Here is a 19,133-nt window from a genome sequence, read left to right on the forward strand (position 1 = left end):
ATACTGCTCATTGCTCAAGGACACTTTCATATTACTTGCACAGTTTGTAATGCTAATTATAAACTGTTGTTACTTGAAAAGTGTAAGATGATTGCAGAAACAAAAAAGAAACATAAAAAAGTTTTAACATTTCTATTTGAGGCATTGTCATAAAAATGATACAGTGTGTGCAAGATGAGCAAAGCGATTAAGGTGTAAATAGTTTTGGTTCAAGTTAGCATGTACCGTGCGGTGATAAGTAGGAGGTAATTTTAAACTTAAAGATTTTTATGAAAACGTTAAACAAAATTTGATTTTTTTTTATAAAAAAAAAATCTAATTTTTTTTCAACCCTGTCGCAACAAAATGCTAGAAGAATTGACACTTGACATTTTATTGACTAGCCTACTTATTCAACAGTCAGCAAAAATCCATGACTTTAAACCTGCAGAAGCAAGAAGTTCAATTCTACTCCTAAACAATGCACTATCTATGAAAGAAACTTATAAATACAATACATGCAGAAATCGACTTGTGCAGTTATTTTGAGACATGATATTCAATACAGCAAAGAAAAACGGGCGAACAATGTAAAGCTTTATAGGGCTACTTTTCTGCAGCACACAAGACATCAATAACTTTGCGGTCGCGAGTTCAGTGCAAAGCAATGGAACAGTAATAATAAGTTAACAACATTGCACTTAAACAGTTTCTTCAAAAAAAAATTAATGAAGTTTGGCCATTGGCCACTGCCATTTTTAGCGACTGGATTTCTCTGCTAGATTCTTTACTAGTAAAACATCACAGACATAAAAGTATGTATGTATGAAATAGTGTAACTTCTATTCTAGCATTAAAATTTTAAAGTCAGGAGCCCAAAGCGTATTTAAGAAAAAAATTTCAGAAAAATTTCAATGAGTTGTAGACTCCTTGGGGTAAGTTTAAAAAACATCGCAGTTGATTTGTTCCATCATAATTACACAACATACAGTAACAAACAGTCCACAGAAAGTTTCATCTGGGTTTATAATTTATGAAAAATTGCAAATGAATTACTGGATAAAACCTGTACTCGATACACCAAGATAAAACATGCTGATTCATTCCAATATATCAACACTATACTGTATAAAATAAATACCTCCTGACAATTAAAACAAAGTATCAGGAGCATATAACTAAATCTGAGGTAAAAAAAAATCTGTATCAGTGCGCAACTATTCCCTAGAACAGTGAATAGCAACAGCTATCAGCAAACACAGAAATACAGACAATGGAGGTAGTGCTATCACTGGAGTCCATCTATAGTTCTACACATAAGGAATATGTATAAAGAACAATATTATATAAAAAAGATACTGCATATTTTGTGGTAACATTGGAAAACGAATGGAACAACATACGTGGTAAGCCTTTGTTGATGAGGATGATGAAGTAACCGAACTTTCATTACGTTTTCTGAAATAACAGTTCCTTGTTTAGGCAGGTGGATCATTCGAACCTTAATGACTGAATCATTCATCATTTGATTCCAAATTTAAAATTTGCCGCCACCACCATTCCAGGCATTCCACCAACCTCACTTCTAGTTCTATCAATCAATTCCTAGTTGCTATTCCCTAAATACCAGCCTACTTTGTCAGGTCGGAACATGTCTTTCAACAAGGTCTGAATTACTCCAGGCAACACTAAAATTGTTGTTGGTGTGACATCATTCGGATTAGAGTAAATTAATATTCTAGTTATTTTGGCTTGCTGGTACAGGAGGCGTTCAATCATTCACCAACATCTGCACGTCCTGTCAAATGTTTGAATGCAAGTTACAAACTTTTGGCCTATGTTGAATTTTAAATCTATCTTATGGCCACTGGCGCCGACTTACGGGGTTACGGGTGGCCACGCCACCCCGTAACCGCTGTGGCGGGGTGGCAGCCACCCCGTTTAGGTTACATTACTTACTGCAAATAAATGTAATTTGAACGGACGTTTCAATTTTTTTGATCATTGGTTTTCGCTTTAAGTCAACGTAAAGCAAGAGGTAAACCAATACAATATTGCAAAGAAAATCAGGCCTTAAAACTCGTGTTTTTTTTTCCGGCAGCCATCGTGGCTTACCGAGAGCTCCTTCTCGGCGGCCAAATCTGCGTGCTTGGAGGCCAAAATACAATAACGATAGCACAAGTAATAGCATTAAACTTGCAACAATGTTAAAATGATCTAGATCACTTAGCGTTGTTGAAGTCTGGGCGACGTCCTGCAATAGAATCATTGTACCACGCATTAAATGCTTTATCGGGATTGTAATCCGGCATTGCGGGACCACCTAACGACCCTAAATTGTTTTAACTGCTCGCAGCTGAGTAAATTGTTTCAACTGCATACCGCCTTTCATAAAACCTGACCATCCGTTATGATGTCACCATTGAGGGTGTGAAGTCACTAACCCACAGCGTTCTCAACTATGAAGACACGTGTTTTACCCACGGATGTCAACTAACCTAGTTCTCCTTTTTAATAACGATTCAATGTCCGACAACATTGAATCGATATAAAACCGACAATATTGCCAGCCGATGTAAATTAGTACTTCGGATGGTGATCGCAGCTGAATTCTAACGCATACTTCGCTGGTGATCGCAGCTGAATTCTAACGCATACTTCGCTGGTGATCGCAGCTGGATATATTCAATACAACAGTAGTGACTATGGTGCGCTGACCTAATTTTGCGTCACTCTTTGATACTACATATTTTCGACATTTAATCCACGATCATTCTATTGCGAAATTAAATAATTGCCTAGAAGAAACCGGCGGCCAAACTTGGCCGACGGAGGAGGTAGCACAGCACTACTTCAAGCACTACTCATTCAAGCACTACTCAAGGTCATTCAAGCACTACTTAGCGGCCACGGCCGCCGGCTGCTTTAAGGCTTGAAAATGATTGTTTTTGTCACAAGCATGATACTCGCGTAACATCAAGCAAGCTACGTGAAGATTACGCAACACGTGGCTACGAGTTTTTTCCTTGTTGTTGTTGCGATTGTTTTATTTGTTACTTGTCATAAGTCATTGTTACATTTGTTAGGTTTGCAATGGAATTTATTAATCAATAAAATACGATCTTTCCATTGCCTCCCTCAAAAATCTTTTTTGAAAATTTTTAAACTGCTTATAATATCGCAATAAATTATGCCAGCTATAAAATACTTGGAAATAAAATTATCTCAATGATTGATAGCTCCACCCTCTACCTAAATGAATATCTATTTTCAAATTTCATTAAAAAAATGCAATTTTCGAAACTTTTTGAGTTTTATTTAAAAAGTGCACCTAGTAAAGTCACAGCAGTTTTAACGCTCTACAAATTTACACGTTTACATAATTCTATACGAGGAAAGCTACACCCCCTGTCAATTCCCAATAATAAAAGCAACCTTTTTCAATTACTCAAGATTTTGCATTTTGGATTATTTTCCGATTTCAATTCAAGTGTACTGTCATCTACTTCATGCTTTACTTTCTACTTTGTTATCTACTTCATGCAATAATATTGCGTGTCAATGCGGACAAACTGTGAGGCGGGAATCTATTGGTCTGACATAGAAGTTGCTTGTTGCATCATAGAAAAAATTACGAAAAGTCGTCCTGTAAAAGTCTGAGGCGGGAATTTATTGGTCTGACATAGAAGTTGCTTGTTACACCATAGAAAAAATTACAATAAGTCATCCAGTAAAAGTTTTCGCCGACATTCCAGTTTTATTCAGCTTAAAGATGCCACCGAAAAAGCGTTCAAAATTGCAGCCCTTTATTGAGTCATTTTTTGTTGCGTCTAATCAGGATTTCAGCCAGCATGAAAGTGACCAAACGTCTGAACGAAACGAAAGTGTGCCACTGCCAAAAGGCGTTAGCACGATCAGGAAGGTGGAAGAACCGAGCACGAGCAGGATAATCGCTGTTGAAGGGAGGAGCTGTCAAAAATCGTGGGAGAGCGAATTCCCGTGGCTAGAATACGATAGATGCAAAGATAGAGCCATTCTGTCCGATTTGCAACTATGTCGCAACTGCTTTATCTATTTGCAAGCAATGAAACAATTTCATTAATGCTTCCAAACGTGGTCTGCATTGTGAAAATATACTGATCGTTGCCTTCCACCACCTGCGAGGCGGAGCAATCGTTCAGTGCACTCAGGCGCATAAAAACCTACTTGCGATCTACCATGTCGCAACAGCGATTGAACCACGTCCTAATTTTAAATGTTTATCAAGCTGGCTTCACGGTTACAACTTGACCGGTTGATTAACAGTTGGATTGACAGAGCTGCTGTTCGCAAAAAATACTTTTGCCAAATGTTAAGTGTCAGATCAGCAACGTAACAATAAAATTCACGACATACCTCCTGTGCTTTGTTTTAAAGTTGCTTTGTAAATTATCGAGCTACAAATCAGGTGTGAAAGGACAATTGCATCTACGAAACACGCCTAGTAAAATTCAAACAAAAACATGCAGTTTGAAAGTTTTTAGGTTGCCATATTGTGCTATCCGCCACCCCCTGCAAAAATAAAAGTCGGCGCCTATGCTTATGGCAACACCACTGAAAGCAGCTGTTGACAAAAACCCTCGGAGCTGTTTCATATCATGTTTATTTATAGATTATGCACTTACACAACATAAATCTTGGAGTCTCGAACAGGTCCTAGAGGGATTCTCCTCACAAGCACAGCCGCATTCTTCGGAATCAAAACAGACTCATCTTTGTAAACTAAAATCATATTAAATGATGTCATAAGCAGTGATGCAATAATATAAAATTAATGCATTCAATGAAAATAAAAAAAGACATACATATATACACTTCTAGTTTGCATGTGATGTGAAAACAGCAACCAAATTCAATACAACGTATGACTACAAGATAACTGCATGTTTGGGCACGAGCAGTCATTCTGAATTAAGAAATGTTACCTTCAGATGTACAGATCATGTTTTTAACACGCTAAGTAAAATTAATAAAATATTGTGATTCAAAGCTTGAGACGATGGTTCATATCAGGGGGCAACCTAAGGCTTGCACGCCAGATCCGGCACCTAGGGGTGTTCAATTTCGATTAAGGTGATATTCGAAATTCGTTTTTCGTATCGGACATATTCGAAATTATAGCAGCCCTTTCGGCTGAACGCAGTTGAAAGCAACGCGAGTGGCGCGAAATCTGTCTCGTCGCATTTTGCAAGCAAAAAAAGACTTCGACACATGCGCATCGTCGATCACGTGACTATCACACGTTCTCGCGGGTCCAACAGCCAGTCCTGCACCAGGGATGCCAGGTTGGCATTTTTAATGCCAAATTTCACAAATTTCTCTCCAGAATGAAGATAGCTAGGTTGTGCAATAGCAGAAAGTGTAGGCTGAGCTTTGTCGCAGTTTTATCCATTTTTTACCTAGTCCATAGGCGCCTAAGCCGTGGGGGCAGGGCCGTAGCCAAACCGCAGAGCAAGGGGGGGGCACTTTTTTTAGGGGGGGACGGAAAAAATTTAAATGGGCAAAATCATTATCGTTGTAGCTGTTGCTTGAGAATGTTGAGATATTGCCAAAGGGGGGCGAAATTTTTTCAGGGGGGGGCGAGGCCCCCTGGCCCCCGGCTGGCTACGGGCCTGCGTGGGTGCCAGGCCCCCACGCATATTTCTGTGTGGGGGCAACTTTTTATGCTGTATTGAATATTGATACATAAAACAATAGATAAACTAGCGAACGGCAGCAGAAAAACACTTTTTGAATGCAAACCGCAACAGCTTCGCGAATCACTATGAACGAGTTGCGATGCTACAATCCAACACGACAACAAAATATGTCATTTTTAAATTGATTTAATGTCTGCAGACGTTGAATCAATGTAAAAATGACTGATTTTGTTGCCTGGGACATAGCAAAAATCTACCATTTTGTGTCGATTCAATGTCATCAGATGTTGAATGTACCCAAAAACAACATAATTTGCTACGTAGACGGAGCGTGCGTTTAGGTTTATGCGCTTGCAAACATACTCGATGTCACTTTCGAGTCGAAACTTCTGCACTCTGCAGTGAAAAGTCGCGGCAGTGAATCGCTCGCTGTGAAAATGAACTTGAAGTGTTTGGGATCCCAGCGACCTCGGCTCCAGCAGAGCGATCGTTTTCAAAAACTGGCCTGACCTTCACAAAGCTGAGATCCCGACTGACGGGTGACCGTGTCGATCAGCTTGTGTTCATAAACACCAACATGGGCCTGGGGCTGTAGACGTTATTTTGTGTTCTTTTTTCGCAAATTTTCATGGCTTTTTTTGGCGTTTTCTAGCGAATTTTCATGTCGTTTCTTTCAATAAAATCTCATTTTGCAGTTTAGTGAATAGTTGTGATATTCGAAATCGAAATTCGGAAATCGAAAACAAATTGAATTTCGAATATTAAAATAATCGAAGTTGAACACTCCTAGGCATACCAAGGAAAATCATCCGGCTCGCAGCCTCTTTACATTTATAGTATTATAGCCTGGCCAGAGGTATATTATAATTGAATATAAGAACAAATACTTTTTCATTGATCATTTTGGCAGGGGCTCCGGACACTTCCTGAGAGTGGGGGGGTAATTTAAGCAGGGGCGGGAACAAAGTTTTGACATCGACAGAGGCTTATTGGATTATCGCATCACATATACTTCTGGAAGGTGGCTCCCCAGACCCCGTTTGCATTACTGAAAGCTTCAGTTTCTTATACAGCGTCCTAGGCTGCATGTTTCGCGCCGAAGGCCCAAAATTTTTGCCTTTCAGCACGATTTCAAATCGAAAAATTCTTTTAACAAATCTGAAATCACGAGCAAAAGCTTTTTAACATTTGCCATATTTTTTTTAGATTTTGAGACAATTTTGACTGGAAGAGGGGAGGTACGCAAAATCCCTCTCTGGGTCATTCCAGCTCAATTCACCCAGTGCTGTTAACACCACCATCACCGATTTACATCAAATTTGGTTTGTGGTTAGGTTTTGGGCAAAAACGCATAAATTTTAAATTTTATCAAAATCCGGCCAGTGGTTTTGGAGATATGGCCCTGTGAAATTTCGTATTTTGGGGGAAAATTGGGGTACCCGGCTTATTTCAAAATGCCATTTCTCAGCAACCACTGGGTGTATTTTAATAAAATTGGTGTCATTTTGCAGGAAATTGGTCAAGGATTTCATTTCTGTGGTTAATTTTCAAAAATAAGGATGTTTAGGGGTAATGACCTTTTGACCTTTGCTTTGACCTTGATTTTGACCCTGTGGATCACGTGATACAAAAAACTTGTCTACATGAAAAATATTCCTTGATACCATCTCTATAACATATGAAAAAATGGGAGAGGTAATATTTTTAGTTTAGCCATAGTTTTCATTCAAAGAGGACGATATCTGTGAAATTTTCATAAAATCCGGTTAGCTTAAACCTTATATTGTAGAATAATTCTTGCTGCTCTTGCAACAACAGTGTACCAGCTTCATTTTTAATATGAGAAATTGATTTCGCCATACTGTTATAGCATGGTCAGTCTGATAAGGTATATCGTTATCCATAGGCGCCGAGTTTTCAAAATAGCTGGGCGGGCGAACACATACTGTCACGTCATTAAGGTTATTTTGTGCGTTTTACAAAAGGGCGATTTTGCTAGGTTGTTGGGCTAGCCTAGTTTTACATTTAAGTCTATGTCTCCTCTAACACGATTTGGAAATAAGTAATAAATATAATTGGTACGCAACAACGTCTGGTCCTGGTAATTCAGTTCAGCATATTTTTTGTGATTGGTATATGCGGGTTGCGGGACGAAACTTGCGAGTTTAATATCAGTGACGTAACAAACGCAACTGTGATGATTGAGACGACAAATTTAGAGCATTTTGGCAGCAAAGTTAATTGATAACGTTGTTTGGGAGAAAAATTACTCCTTTGAAGAACAATGCTACAGTTTTTACACCGATTTAACATCTGGCGATGTTAAAACGATGTAAAAGCAGTGGAAATTGCTGTCAGACTTTTGCCGCAAATGAACTTCCTCACAAGTTTGCGCAATTTACTTGATTTAAAGCACTGGGCTACCAGTAGCAGAGTGGAGACAAACAGCGCGGCTGGACACTTTTGCTCCTTTAACGGCGAATCAACGTTGTTTGACGTTGCATGAATGTAACAATAGCAATAATTGACAAAAACTAATCGCTTAATTAGTAGGTCTAGTAGGGCCCAACATACAAGGAATTCAATTTTTCAATGTCAAGCCTGACCGGATTTTGAAGCTTGCAAAGAAAAATTGAAAAAAAGATTCTCGTTGGCAAAGACAATAAAAGAAACACTAAAATTCCATAGATTTGTTCCGATTTCTGAAACAAAGTTATTCGCGTACAAACTCAGTGCTCAAAAAAATCTGCCTGAAATAGTGTCAGTGAGATGAAGACCTTGCACTTGAAGCATTGAATGAACCTATCAACATCGCAAAACAGACATATGTGTGCTGACTGCTGTATAGTGTATATGATTATGAACCGTGGATAGGTTTGGTGAAAGACATTTCTGATGAGTTTGGAGACTATCATGTAAACTTTATGCATCCTCATGGTCCAGCCAGAATCTTCTACTGGCCTACCTCTGCTGATAAATGCTGGATCGATATTAATAACATCTGGTAGATGTCGTTACACTATTTCCAAAAACGATACAATTAAACTTCACAGGTTGTGTAAAAACTGGTCAGCTCAGTGATTGCTGTCTATGGAAAACTTTCAGAACCTAACATTTTGTCTGTTGTGTCTTGACTAAACTGTGTCATTTAACTCATTTTTATGCAGTATTAATTGGGAGCGTTTATGTATTACATCATCAGAATTTGAGATATTTTACCCCTTCCCCCATTTGCCATCATTTCCCAATGTTATAAGCTTATTTTACAAAAAAAACAAACACCCCTCATCATCATTTTGGACCCATTCTTTCTGATGATGCAATGTGCATATCGTTCCATTTGTACATACCATAATACTATTTTTGAAGGTGATTTTAAAAAAATTTGTTGAAAAATCATGAGACATGCAAACTTTGAGTGAAAACTATGGCTAAAATAGAAATATTACCTCTCCCATTTTTTCATATGTTATAGAGATAGTGCCAAAGAATATTTTTCATGTAGACAAGTTTTTTGTATCACGTGATCCACAGGGTCAAAATCAAGGTCAAAGCAAAGGTCAAAAGGTCATTACCCCCAAACATGCTTATTTTTGAAAATTAACCACAGAAATGAAATCCTTGACCAATTTCCTGCAAAATGACACCAATTTCATTAAAATACACCCAGTGGTTGCTGAGAAATGGCATTTTGAAATAAGCCGGGTACCCCAATTTTCCCCCAAAATACGAAATTTCACAGGCCCATATCTCCAAAACCACTGGCCGGATTTTGATAAAATTTGAAATTCATGCTTTTTTACCCAGAACTCACACACAAACCAAATTTGAGGAAAATTGAAGATGGTGGTGTTAAAAATTTCATTTTTTTTGGGTGATTTGATGTGGAATGACCCCTCTGTATTCTTCCTTGGCTCAAGTCCTCCAAATTTTGCACTTCAGACGCTAAAAGGTTAGATTTGAAAGGCCAAAAGCGTTAAGGTCAAAGCTATAATCTATAAAACTTCATTTACAATTACATGAATACAGCATGACAACCCATGCCATAACATCCATAGTGAAATGAAACGTTTCAGCATCTAGGGTTAGGCCTAGCCTACATTCAACTCAGAAAAAAAGAAGCTAAAATGCAATAACTTTTACAAGAACTGAAAATAAGGCGACATCTTGATCGATACTACGTAGGCTACAGGAAAGCCTACCATCTGCGCCGTATAAGAAATAACACTAAACAAAAAATGCCATAACACCCAGGTAATCCCTTGTGCCAAAATCTCACAAAACTACAAAGAAATAACATTATGAACGAACGCCTCAACTCAAACAAAACACTGTGTGCACTGTGCACTCTGCTTCTATTCTAAGCAGAACAGTCAGAAGTCGCCAAAGACTTTAAATCTTTGTGCATTGTTGAAACAAAATTCTTTGCAGATTTCATGTACGCTTAGTTCATCCTAATGCTCTTAATCGGCATGGCACATGGCAATGAAATTGAGTCTTGAAGCAGTCATTGTGCTTCGGAGCCATGTTTTTAAGCGGCGTAGCGAGCTAAACGATCTTTCAGCTTCTGCAGAAAAAGTGCCATTTACCAATAGCAATTTTACAAGTTTTTCCACACTGGCATAAAACTCTTTGACAATAATAGGCTTAAGTCCCATTAACTTGTTTGGAACATCGCACACATACTTGATATGCCCAAATTTCTGATAGAAGTGGCTTAAATCTTGGCCCAAAATTTTCACGTTGAAGCCATATTGTTCCAAAGCTGTAACAGCACTGTCATTGACTGTGCCAGATACTAAAACTTCTTTATGTTTTTGGTGACTTTTAATTCCTTCGCCATTGAAGCGGTGGGAGATGCCTTGCACTATGCTGTCAATAGATGCATAGAACTGCCTTCTGTAATGAGAAGCAAGGTCATGGGAAGCACTTTGCTCTCAGCGCTTTCTTAAAATTTGGACTATAGCTAAGCCTAAAGCTAGCTACTTGCTGCTGAAATTCCTTGTATGACTGCATAAATTGTTCATCATTTCTAAGATTCTGGTGATTAACTTTTGAATTTTCAACCAGCTCCATCATGTCGCTGATGGCATAAGACTTGATCTGCAACAGGCCAGTTATCTTTTCAAGTGGTTTGAATAAAACTTGGCAAAACTGCACTGCAAAGTATGTGTTGCCTTGGGAATAATTTGGAACAAAGGCCTAATGATTTCGCATTGTTGAAATTTTGAAGTGTGTTTAGCAATGCTTCGTAGTTTGATAACACTGAAGAAATGGCCGGTACACGTGTCAGTCATCTTGTTTGGCACAAAATGTGCAAGCCATGGTGGGATTCCTCCTGCGGGGTGATTTTGAACTTGCCAGACTGATTTTTCAAACTACTTAGCTCCTGAACAATTCCCATAGCATTATGCAGGTCTCTATTGCATATTTGCGTTATCTTGCGAGTCGGAGTTTCCAAGCAAACAACTAAAAAGTTGGGCAACAAAATAAAGAATGAAAATAAAACACAAAAGTAGAAAAAACATAAAAATAAAATTTTTATCTCTACATTAGTGGGGGGGGGGGTAATTTTGCATTAGTTACCCCCCCACTCCAATTGGTGGGGGGTAATCACCCCCGCGGCCCCCCCTCTAACGAAGCCCATGCATTTTGGTAAGCCCACGTTTTTGATATTGTGCAGCGTTTCTGTTTCTGAAAACCAATATTCCAAAAGAAAGGAAAACCAATGAATTAGAAAAATTCTTATGCTAGCTACAAGGTAGCTTAATTTGTTATCAGCGCATGAGCATCTGGGGCCGAGGGTCTATCCTTTTACAACCCCAAATCCATGATGTTCGTGGACAACACTGGAAGGCTGCTGGAGAGCAGCTAGTCTTTGGTTTCATCATCATCGACGTTCAGACCCCTTCCACTCCATTAGGCAGGCTGAAAATATTGCAGTCGTTGATGATGTAGTCTGCGGTCTGTTCCTCAGCACTACACTCTTGACTCATAAGAGGAGAAAGAGTCCATTCCCTATTGGTGCATGATTGAGCGGAAAAGCCTGACGCCCGTACTGAGACGGTTGAGGCGCACCCATACCTATCATAGTCATATCAGGCAGGTTGGACGAGTGTCGGCATTGAGGATAAATGAGTGGAGCCTGGCGGTGCTTGACTTCCCTTCAGAATTCTATTAATGATCCACCCAATTAGCTGCAAAGATATTTTGTTTATCAGCTTTGTTAAGCAGAAGTTGAGCAGCTAGTACAAATGGGGGGTTGTGATTTCAGTCGACGAAGGTGCTCGTTTAAAGGAGCCACGAAGCAGAGACCTTGGAGTGGAGAAAGTGGTTTGGCTCCAATGCCCGATTGCCCGTGAGACAGAGTGGCTTCTTCGCAACAAAGCTCAGCAGGTTGAATGATTGTCCATTGTCCAATGGTGGGGGGCGCAGGCATCCGGTCACTATACGCAGAGTAGGGTAGTTTGAAAAAATTTTTTTTTGCAATTTCAATATGGGGGGGTTCTGAAAACCTGGCAAACCTTTAAAAATTAACATTTACACAAATTTTTTTTGGTAGGCCCCAAAACCCAGCCACCTACCCCCCAACAAAGGTAACATTTATTAAAAAATCCTCTAACTCGCTAACTACTCATAGTAGAAAGTCAGTTTTGGTGTCAAAAGATGTAGAATATCTATGTTTCTATGTATCATAAAAGGAACTTTTTCTCTAAATGCATTAGTTTTTGAGATAATTTAAAAAAATGCATTTTTTGGGGTATTTGGGTCATTCCATGCCAAACGTCCTGAAAATCATAAAGTTTCCAGTTTGACCCACTTCGATTTTGCTCAAACTAGGTCAATATGTTATTAGGCATGACATAGCCATGCATTACAAATTTTAGCTCAATATCCATTATGTAGGTGGCTGGGTTTTGGGGCCTACCAAAAAAAAATTGTGTAAATGTTATTTTTTAAAGGTTTGCCAGGTTTGCAGAACCCCCCCATGTTAAAACTGCAAAAAAATTTTTTTTAAACTACCCTAACGCAGAGCGCTGTTGATGGCAGTGAGCACTGAGGCACCAGACAGGTGCCCAGTACTCTGCTAAAGAGTAGACAAGGGCTAAGAAAGGACTGCTATATGCAAAGTGTCAGTCCTTGCTCCCCAGTTGAAACTTGTCAGGAGCTTTAGTAGCATAGCGCGGGATGACAAATTTTCTTACACAGTAACACTAAATGGTGGCGGTATGTGAGCAATCTGTCGTATCTTTATGTCACCCCCAAAGTATTTTGATTCGGGGCAAAAGGACAAAGGTTTTCCATTATTATGGATATTCAGCTCATGACCAGCTTCCCAACTGTATAGATGGAAAGTTGCTGTCACAGTTGTACTTTGGCTGAGTTTCAGTTGCCATTTCTGAAGAAAAGCTGTGATGTTTTATGTGTCCTGGCTCAGGGTGTCTAGGTCTTCCTATAGTATAGATCAGTCTTTTGAGGATTTTGAAAGGTACACAACAGAAGGATATCAGGCAATAACTCTTTGGATCCTCTGGTAGCTTAGGGATCACAACCACTAAACCTCTTCTCCAGACGTTTGGGATTGTGAGGTGGTGCAAGCAGGAAGAAAACAAACTACGTAACCAGGACTTGAGGGCAGGGCCAGCATGGAGCACAAGCTCAGGCAGATCTTATCCGCCCTGAAGACTTGTGTGGATTCACTAGGCAGAGGGTGAATTTCTCGGGGGTGAAATCTTCGGATATTGTTTCATTTGTGGTGTTTCCACTTGCCACAGGGCAGATACCTCCTTAGCGACAAGACGTCGGAATGGCTCGTTTCGGCGAGTCCGATTCGACGAGTCCGATTCGACTAGTCCGATTCGGCGAGTTCCCTATTCGGCGAGAGTCTTTTTCGGCGAGTGCCCTATTCGGCGAGTTTTTGAAATTTTTAAAAGGAAATTATCGGGTACCGTAGCCTAATTACAATTGCCGTTTTTACATAGTTTTAACGTCGCTAAACGTTGAAATCGTGCAGAAAGGAATAAAAATAAAATGTTTGAACTATTAAATTAAAATTCGTCATGTCAGTTCAGTTGTTTTTATTTTTGACCATCATATCAAAAACAATACACGCCGACATAGCAAAGGTGTAGAAAAAGGTAGAAGCGACAAAACGCGAACGTTAAAACGTGCTTGTGACTGAAGTAAGTTATTGAGTTGAAAGAAATTTGGCACGGTCGCAACATATCGTAATTCGTAAATTTCAGATCGTAAATTTCAGAAAAATTTAAGATATGAAGGGAAAATAAAACAAAGAAAATGTTACAAAAAAAATCATGCTTATGTGTATAAGTTAGTACTTTTGAATAGTTAAAATGATTAGTTTGGATCAACAAATGAGAACCCATTGTAGTAACAGAATAAAAAGGCTAACCAAATGTGTGGCCTATCGTTTTAACGTCGCTAAACGTTGAAATCGTGTAGAAAAGAGAACTTTGCTGACTAGGATACGTTGAAACTGAAAAACATTCACAGAAGCCCTACGATACGTTGCATTTTTAAGATAATGTATTCAGACGTTGAATCAATGTACAAATGAAATGTTATGCTAAATGGGTTCTTGGAACAATTCGAAGGGCTTCTGTGAATGTTTCTCAGCTTCAACGTATCCTAGTCAGCAAAGTTCTCTTTTCTACACGATTTCAACATTTAGCGACGTAAAACGATGTAAAAACGGAAATTTTTGCTGGTTGGGATAACTGGGCTACGGTACCCGATAATTTCTTTTAAATCCAACCTGTAGGCCACACATTTGTTGATCCAAACTAATCATTTTAACTATTCAAAAGTGCTAACTTACAGACATAAACCTGATTTTTTTTTTTGTAACATTTTCTTTGTTTTATTTTTCCTTCATATCTTAAATTTTTCTGAAGGTGTTGCAACCGTGCCAAATTTCTTTCCATAGGCGCCGACTTTTCAAAAAACCTTGGGGGGCGAGAAAGGTGATAACGTCATAACCATAGCGCTATTTACTCAATTAAAATAGTCTTTGATTAAGCTTAGTGTCGTGTTTATATTAACAAATAGGTCGCAAACCGAATTTATTAGAAGCGCTGCTTGAAAGGATTAGTTTTACGCACGCAGTACGCCTAGTCGTAAAAATTTTGATATTGTTAGCTCATAATTGGAACTGTTGGAAAACAAGCCGATTCATTTCCTTTTCGTGCGAGTGAACAACAACAATCAAGACAGTGAAGTTATCGAAATAAAACGCAAAAAATCATGATCTCAAGCAGAGTGAAAACCCGGTATCAGTTTTATTAACCTCGTTTCACTAATTACTGGGTCATTCCATTATATTTCAGGTCAAAATTAGAGAAAATGCCACCCACCCTCTCCGATTTGGTTGATTTTGACATTTGTGAGAGATGGCAACCCACTGAGCTCAACAAAAAAAATTTTTTTGAAATTGGTCGAGGGGTTTTAAAGTTACACCATTTTCAATTTTAACCGCACGGTGGCAGTATTTCAGCTCCAAAAAGTAAAAATGCCCCAATATCTGTTATACTCAAGCTAGGAAGTTGATGAAAATATGTAGAATACCATTTTGGGGGATGAGGAATCCAAATTTGCAAACAGAATATAAGAAAAACATGTAGTTTTGGAGTAATTTGATTATAAATATTTTTTGAAGTATATCTTTTGGGGAGAAATTTGCCCATGTAGCCGAAGAAAAAACAAACATTTTTTTTGAGGGGGATGTTAAGTTGGACTTATATTTTGATAAACACACTCCAATTTTGTTGTTCCATATTGTTCCTTGCCTGGACTGGTGGTCAAAATTCTTTCTAAAATTTTGCAAATTTTAAATGCTTTTTTAACATTTTACACTTTAAATTTTCGACCACTAGTAGGATTTTAGAAGCGGAGCAGTCATTTTTTCATTTTGCGCCTTCATTTTTTGACAATAACTTTTTACCTTGAACGATTTTCGCACTGAAAACATCAGGATTGCACAGAAAAAAGATGCGAAAAAGGTAGATTCATGCTTATTTCACCTCAAATACTACTTTTTACCAATGAAGTGCCTCTCACTCACAGTACAAGCTGGCAAAACTCAATAAAATAATGCACTAGGGCTGATGAGGCCTTCTTGCATAAATGAGTTTTAGTGTAGTACAAAGTGGCATTACTTGATTTTTGTGTACAGAAATATCCACTGTGTTTTCAATTTATCCTTGGAAATTTCCTTCACAATCACATCCTTAAGTCCTAATTTGAAGTTTGTTTTAAGTACCTTGTAGTACTTTGGTTCATTTTTTCAATTTTCTGATAAAGATTGGACAAATATGATGCTCTGGGTTTTTTTATGTTTTTTTTAAGTGGGTTTTTTAAAAAAAACCACCCGGGTTTTTTTGGGTCGGGTAAAATACCGACAACCCTGGAAAACATGCATTTTACCAATTTAAGATCTAAGGAATTCATTTGAATTGCAATTAAAAATATGCTAAGATGAACATTTCAAATGGTAATTTAGATTTAAAGTTTTTCTTAATTTATTTTTGATACGCTAAGTTTGGGGGAATATTTCGGAGCGTTCAGAAAAAGATCCCAAAAAATTTTTTTTTTTTTAAACAAAGCAATTGAAGTACAGTATAATATTTTCACGAAATTTGATTGATGTAAGTTTTGCATAAACCAAAGTATTTAACTTAGAAAATATCAACCCATAATCCCATATATATCGAAAAAATGAAAATAATTGAAACATAACTGATGCTTTGTCACAATATTTGCAGGGTTCAGCCATATTCTGGTCCATTTCTTTAAGAATTGTTTTATGTGTCAAACTACCAATGTTTTATTATTCAGCTGATTTCACACAGCTAGTCTGATCAAGATTTTACTACCGTTTCTTATCAAACCAGCACCTGCACCCTTATCATTTCTGAACTAACTTTTCATTGAAGTAGAAAACTGCCTGGCTATGATGTTTTTATTATTCAGCAGGAAAGGAGTTGTTATACAGTTTGGTTTGGAAAAGAGGATATGCTGGATGCCACCCACTTCTGCACTTTTGAAACTAACTCCACCTTCTACATCCAATGGTTACATCCAATGGTAGAAGTTACACTTTTAGCTCGCAAGAACTGAACAAACTTGAAAAACTTTTTAACTAGACTGATGTGCAATTTGGTGTATTTTTTACTGCTTAATCCTCACTCAATAATTTCTAAGCTGTACCTATGGGATTTGATTATACTTTTAACTTTTTTGATCATATGGATTGAAACAAATCACTGTCAGATGACAGACATTGCAATTTGCTGTTTCAAAAATGCCAAAACTTCATGTCAAAGAAATTGGAATTTTGCCAAACTGAGTATCAGTTTTAAACTGCAGTCCTTCTCAAAAAACAGATGGAACAACTAAAATAACTTATCATAAAGACATAACATGAACAGGTAACTAATTTCAGAAAAAAAAATTTTGAGTTTGGTCATGGCTACATGGCCAAAGCACCCCCCAAAGTTATCCCCCCCCAAATTTTTGAAACGTTGTTTTCATCTATAAATGATATATTTTCACCAATTTTGACAGGAAATTCAGATTCCTTGCCCCCAAAAATGGTATTCTACATATTTTGGTTGTTTTTTTAGCTATAAATTACGAGATATTAGCAAAACTTGAATTTTTGGGGGGCACGATGCCCCTGTCAGGTGGTGAATTTCAAACCCCCACAACTTCTAAACCACTTGGTCAATTTCAAAATTTTTTTTTTGCTGTGCTCAGTTAATGATTGTGAACTTACTGCCAAAGTATGAAACATTTCCAAGAGTATTGGTTTTTCCATGACCTGAAATATAATGGAATGACCCTACTTACTTTTAAAGCGTTGACAACGGCGAAGTATTTTCTCTTCTGTTTTTTATCGAAAGCCTTTATAGTCTTTTATTGAATACAGTAGGCTATACTCGAGTAAAGGTCGAGATGTTCGCAAGTGATTTTCACCTCAAAAAGACAAGTTCAACTAACACGGGACAAGCTGTTATCTCCAGCTCAGCAATTTTCCAAATGAACGCACTAAAAATCATTGTCGACGTAGATTACGGATTGTGAAATCGCGTCGGCTTAAGTGAAAGTTATGAATACGTTTATTTGCAGTGATTCAAACTTAATTTTCAAATTCAATGATTTCTTGTCAATTCTAAACTTTATGCACTTGTTTAGCAATATGCAAAGCTCACGAGACAAAACAGAAAGAGGAGATCATTTTTTTATTTTTGCGTGTAGCATATAATCGTTCTTATTATTACGTGACATTCCATGATCGTTAAAGTCGATGTCAAACCTTAGCGGCCGCATAAAACAATGATGTCAGGTTGGCTAGGTGATAATAGCGGTAAGAGACGTCGTTATTGCAGGCAATATCTGCGACCAAGACCATTAAACACCTTTTCTTTTATCAGTTTTCGATTTAATTCTCACACATTGCGAACAAAACAATGCGTTCTGTTGAATCATAATTGATCTCACAGCGGGAAGACCTCGTTGAAAATAGCGCGTCTAATTTAGCTGGTTTACTTAATATTGCAGTGAATAGTTACGTGACTATTCCAGCAGTACTCTACCATCTACTTTGAAATTTCCATACCGTATGAGATAGCCATGCAAGCTGCTGTTTTGCGGGCAAGAGCAACGTAGGCTTTTCTTGCTTTCGGCATTCTTTAAGTCCGTTTAAATTATCTAAATCTCCTTCGCGAAGTGTTTTATATTTGAAACACCACTTGTCATCACCATTTTTGTTGCCCCTCAACCATAAATTTACGGGGGGCGCCGGCCCCCCCTGAAGTCGGCGCGTATGTTTCTTTCAACTCAATAACTTACTTCGGTCACAAGCACGTTTTAACGTTCGCGTTTTGTCGCTTCTACCTTTTTTACACCTTTGCTATGTTGACGTGTATTGTTTTTCATATGATGGTCAGAAATAAAAACAACTGAACTGACATGACGAATTTTAATTTAATAGTTCAAACATTTTATTTTTATTCCTTTCTGCGTTTAACGTTTAGCGACGTTTAACGTTTAGCGACGTTAAAACTATGTAAAAACGGCAATTATAATTAGGCTACGGTACCCGATAATTTCCTTTCAAAAATTTCAAAAACTTGCCGAATAGGGCACTTGCCGAAAAAGGCTCTCGCCGAATAGGGAACTCGCAGAATCGGACTAGTCGAATCGGACTCGCCGAATAGTAGCAGACCCACAAGACATGATGCCTTGCGGTCTTTGTCTTGTCAACCCGTATTGTCCTAACTGGGAAACGGTGGTGTTTGCAGAAACGGGACACTGACCAGGGGAGATTACTGAGCACCCAGTGAGGTTGTGGAATGTGGATGATCCTGCATGCTTTGCAGCTTGAGTTGCATCCAGCCACTCCAGTCAGAGTTTGTCCCTGTTTCCCATCGACCAGAGTGAAAAATGGCTGGTTCC

At 38.2% G+C, this 19,133-nt stretch overlaps 1 protein-coding gene across 1 annotated transcript in view; it reads right to left on the minus strand.

The window, feature by feature from the left end:
- Window positions 1–19,133, minus strand: part of LOC145784110 (uncharacterized) — a 48,385-nt gene that overhangs the window by 24,177 nt on the left and 5,075 nt on the right. Inside the window, exons 2-3 of the mRNA XM_082595863.1 lie at window positions 4,644–4,740; window positions 1,383–1,437 (exon numbers count right to left, since the gene is read on the minus strand). Of these exons, the coding sequence (XP_082451989.1) occupies window positions 1,383–1,437; window positions 4,644–4,740 (152 nt within the window). The remainder of the gene's footprint in view (window positions 1–1,382; window positions 1,438–4,643; window positions 4,741–19,133) is intronic.

Source organism: Aplidium turbinatum, chromosome 15 (assembly GCF_918807975.1).
Source record: "Aplidium turbinatum chromosome 15, kaAplTurb1.1, whole genome shotgun sequence".
In the NCBI taxonomy this organism is placed as follows: Eukaryota; Metazoa; Chordata; class Ascidiacea; order Aplousobranchia; family Polyclinidae; genus Aplidium; species Aplidium turbinatum.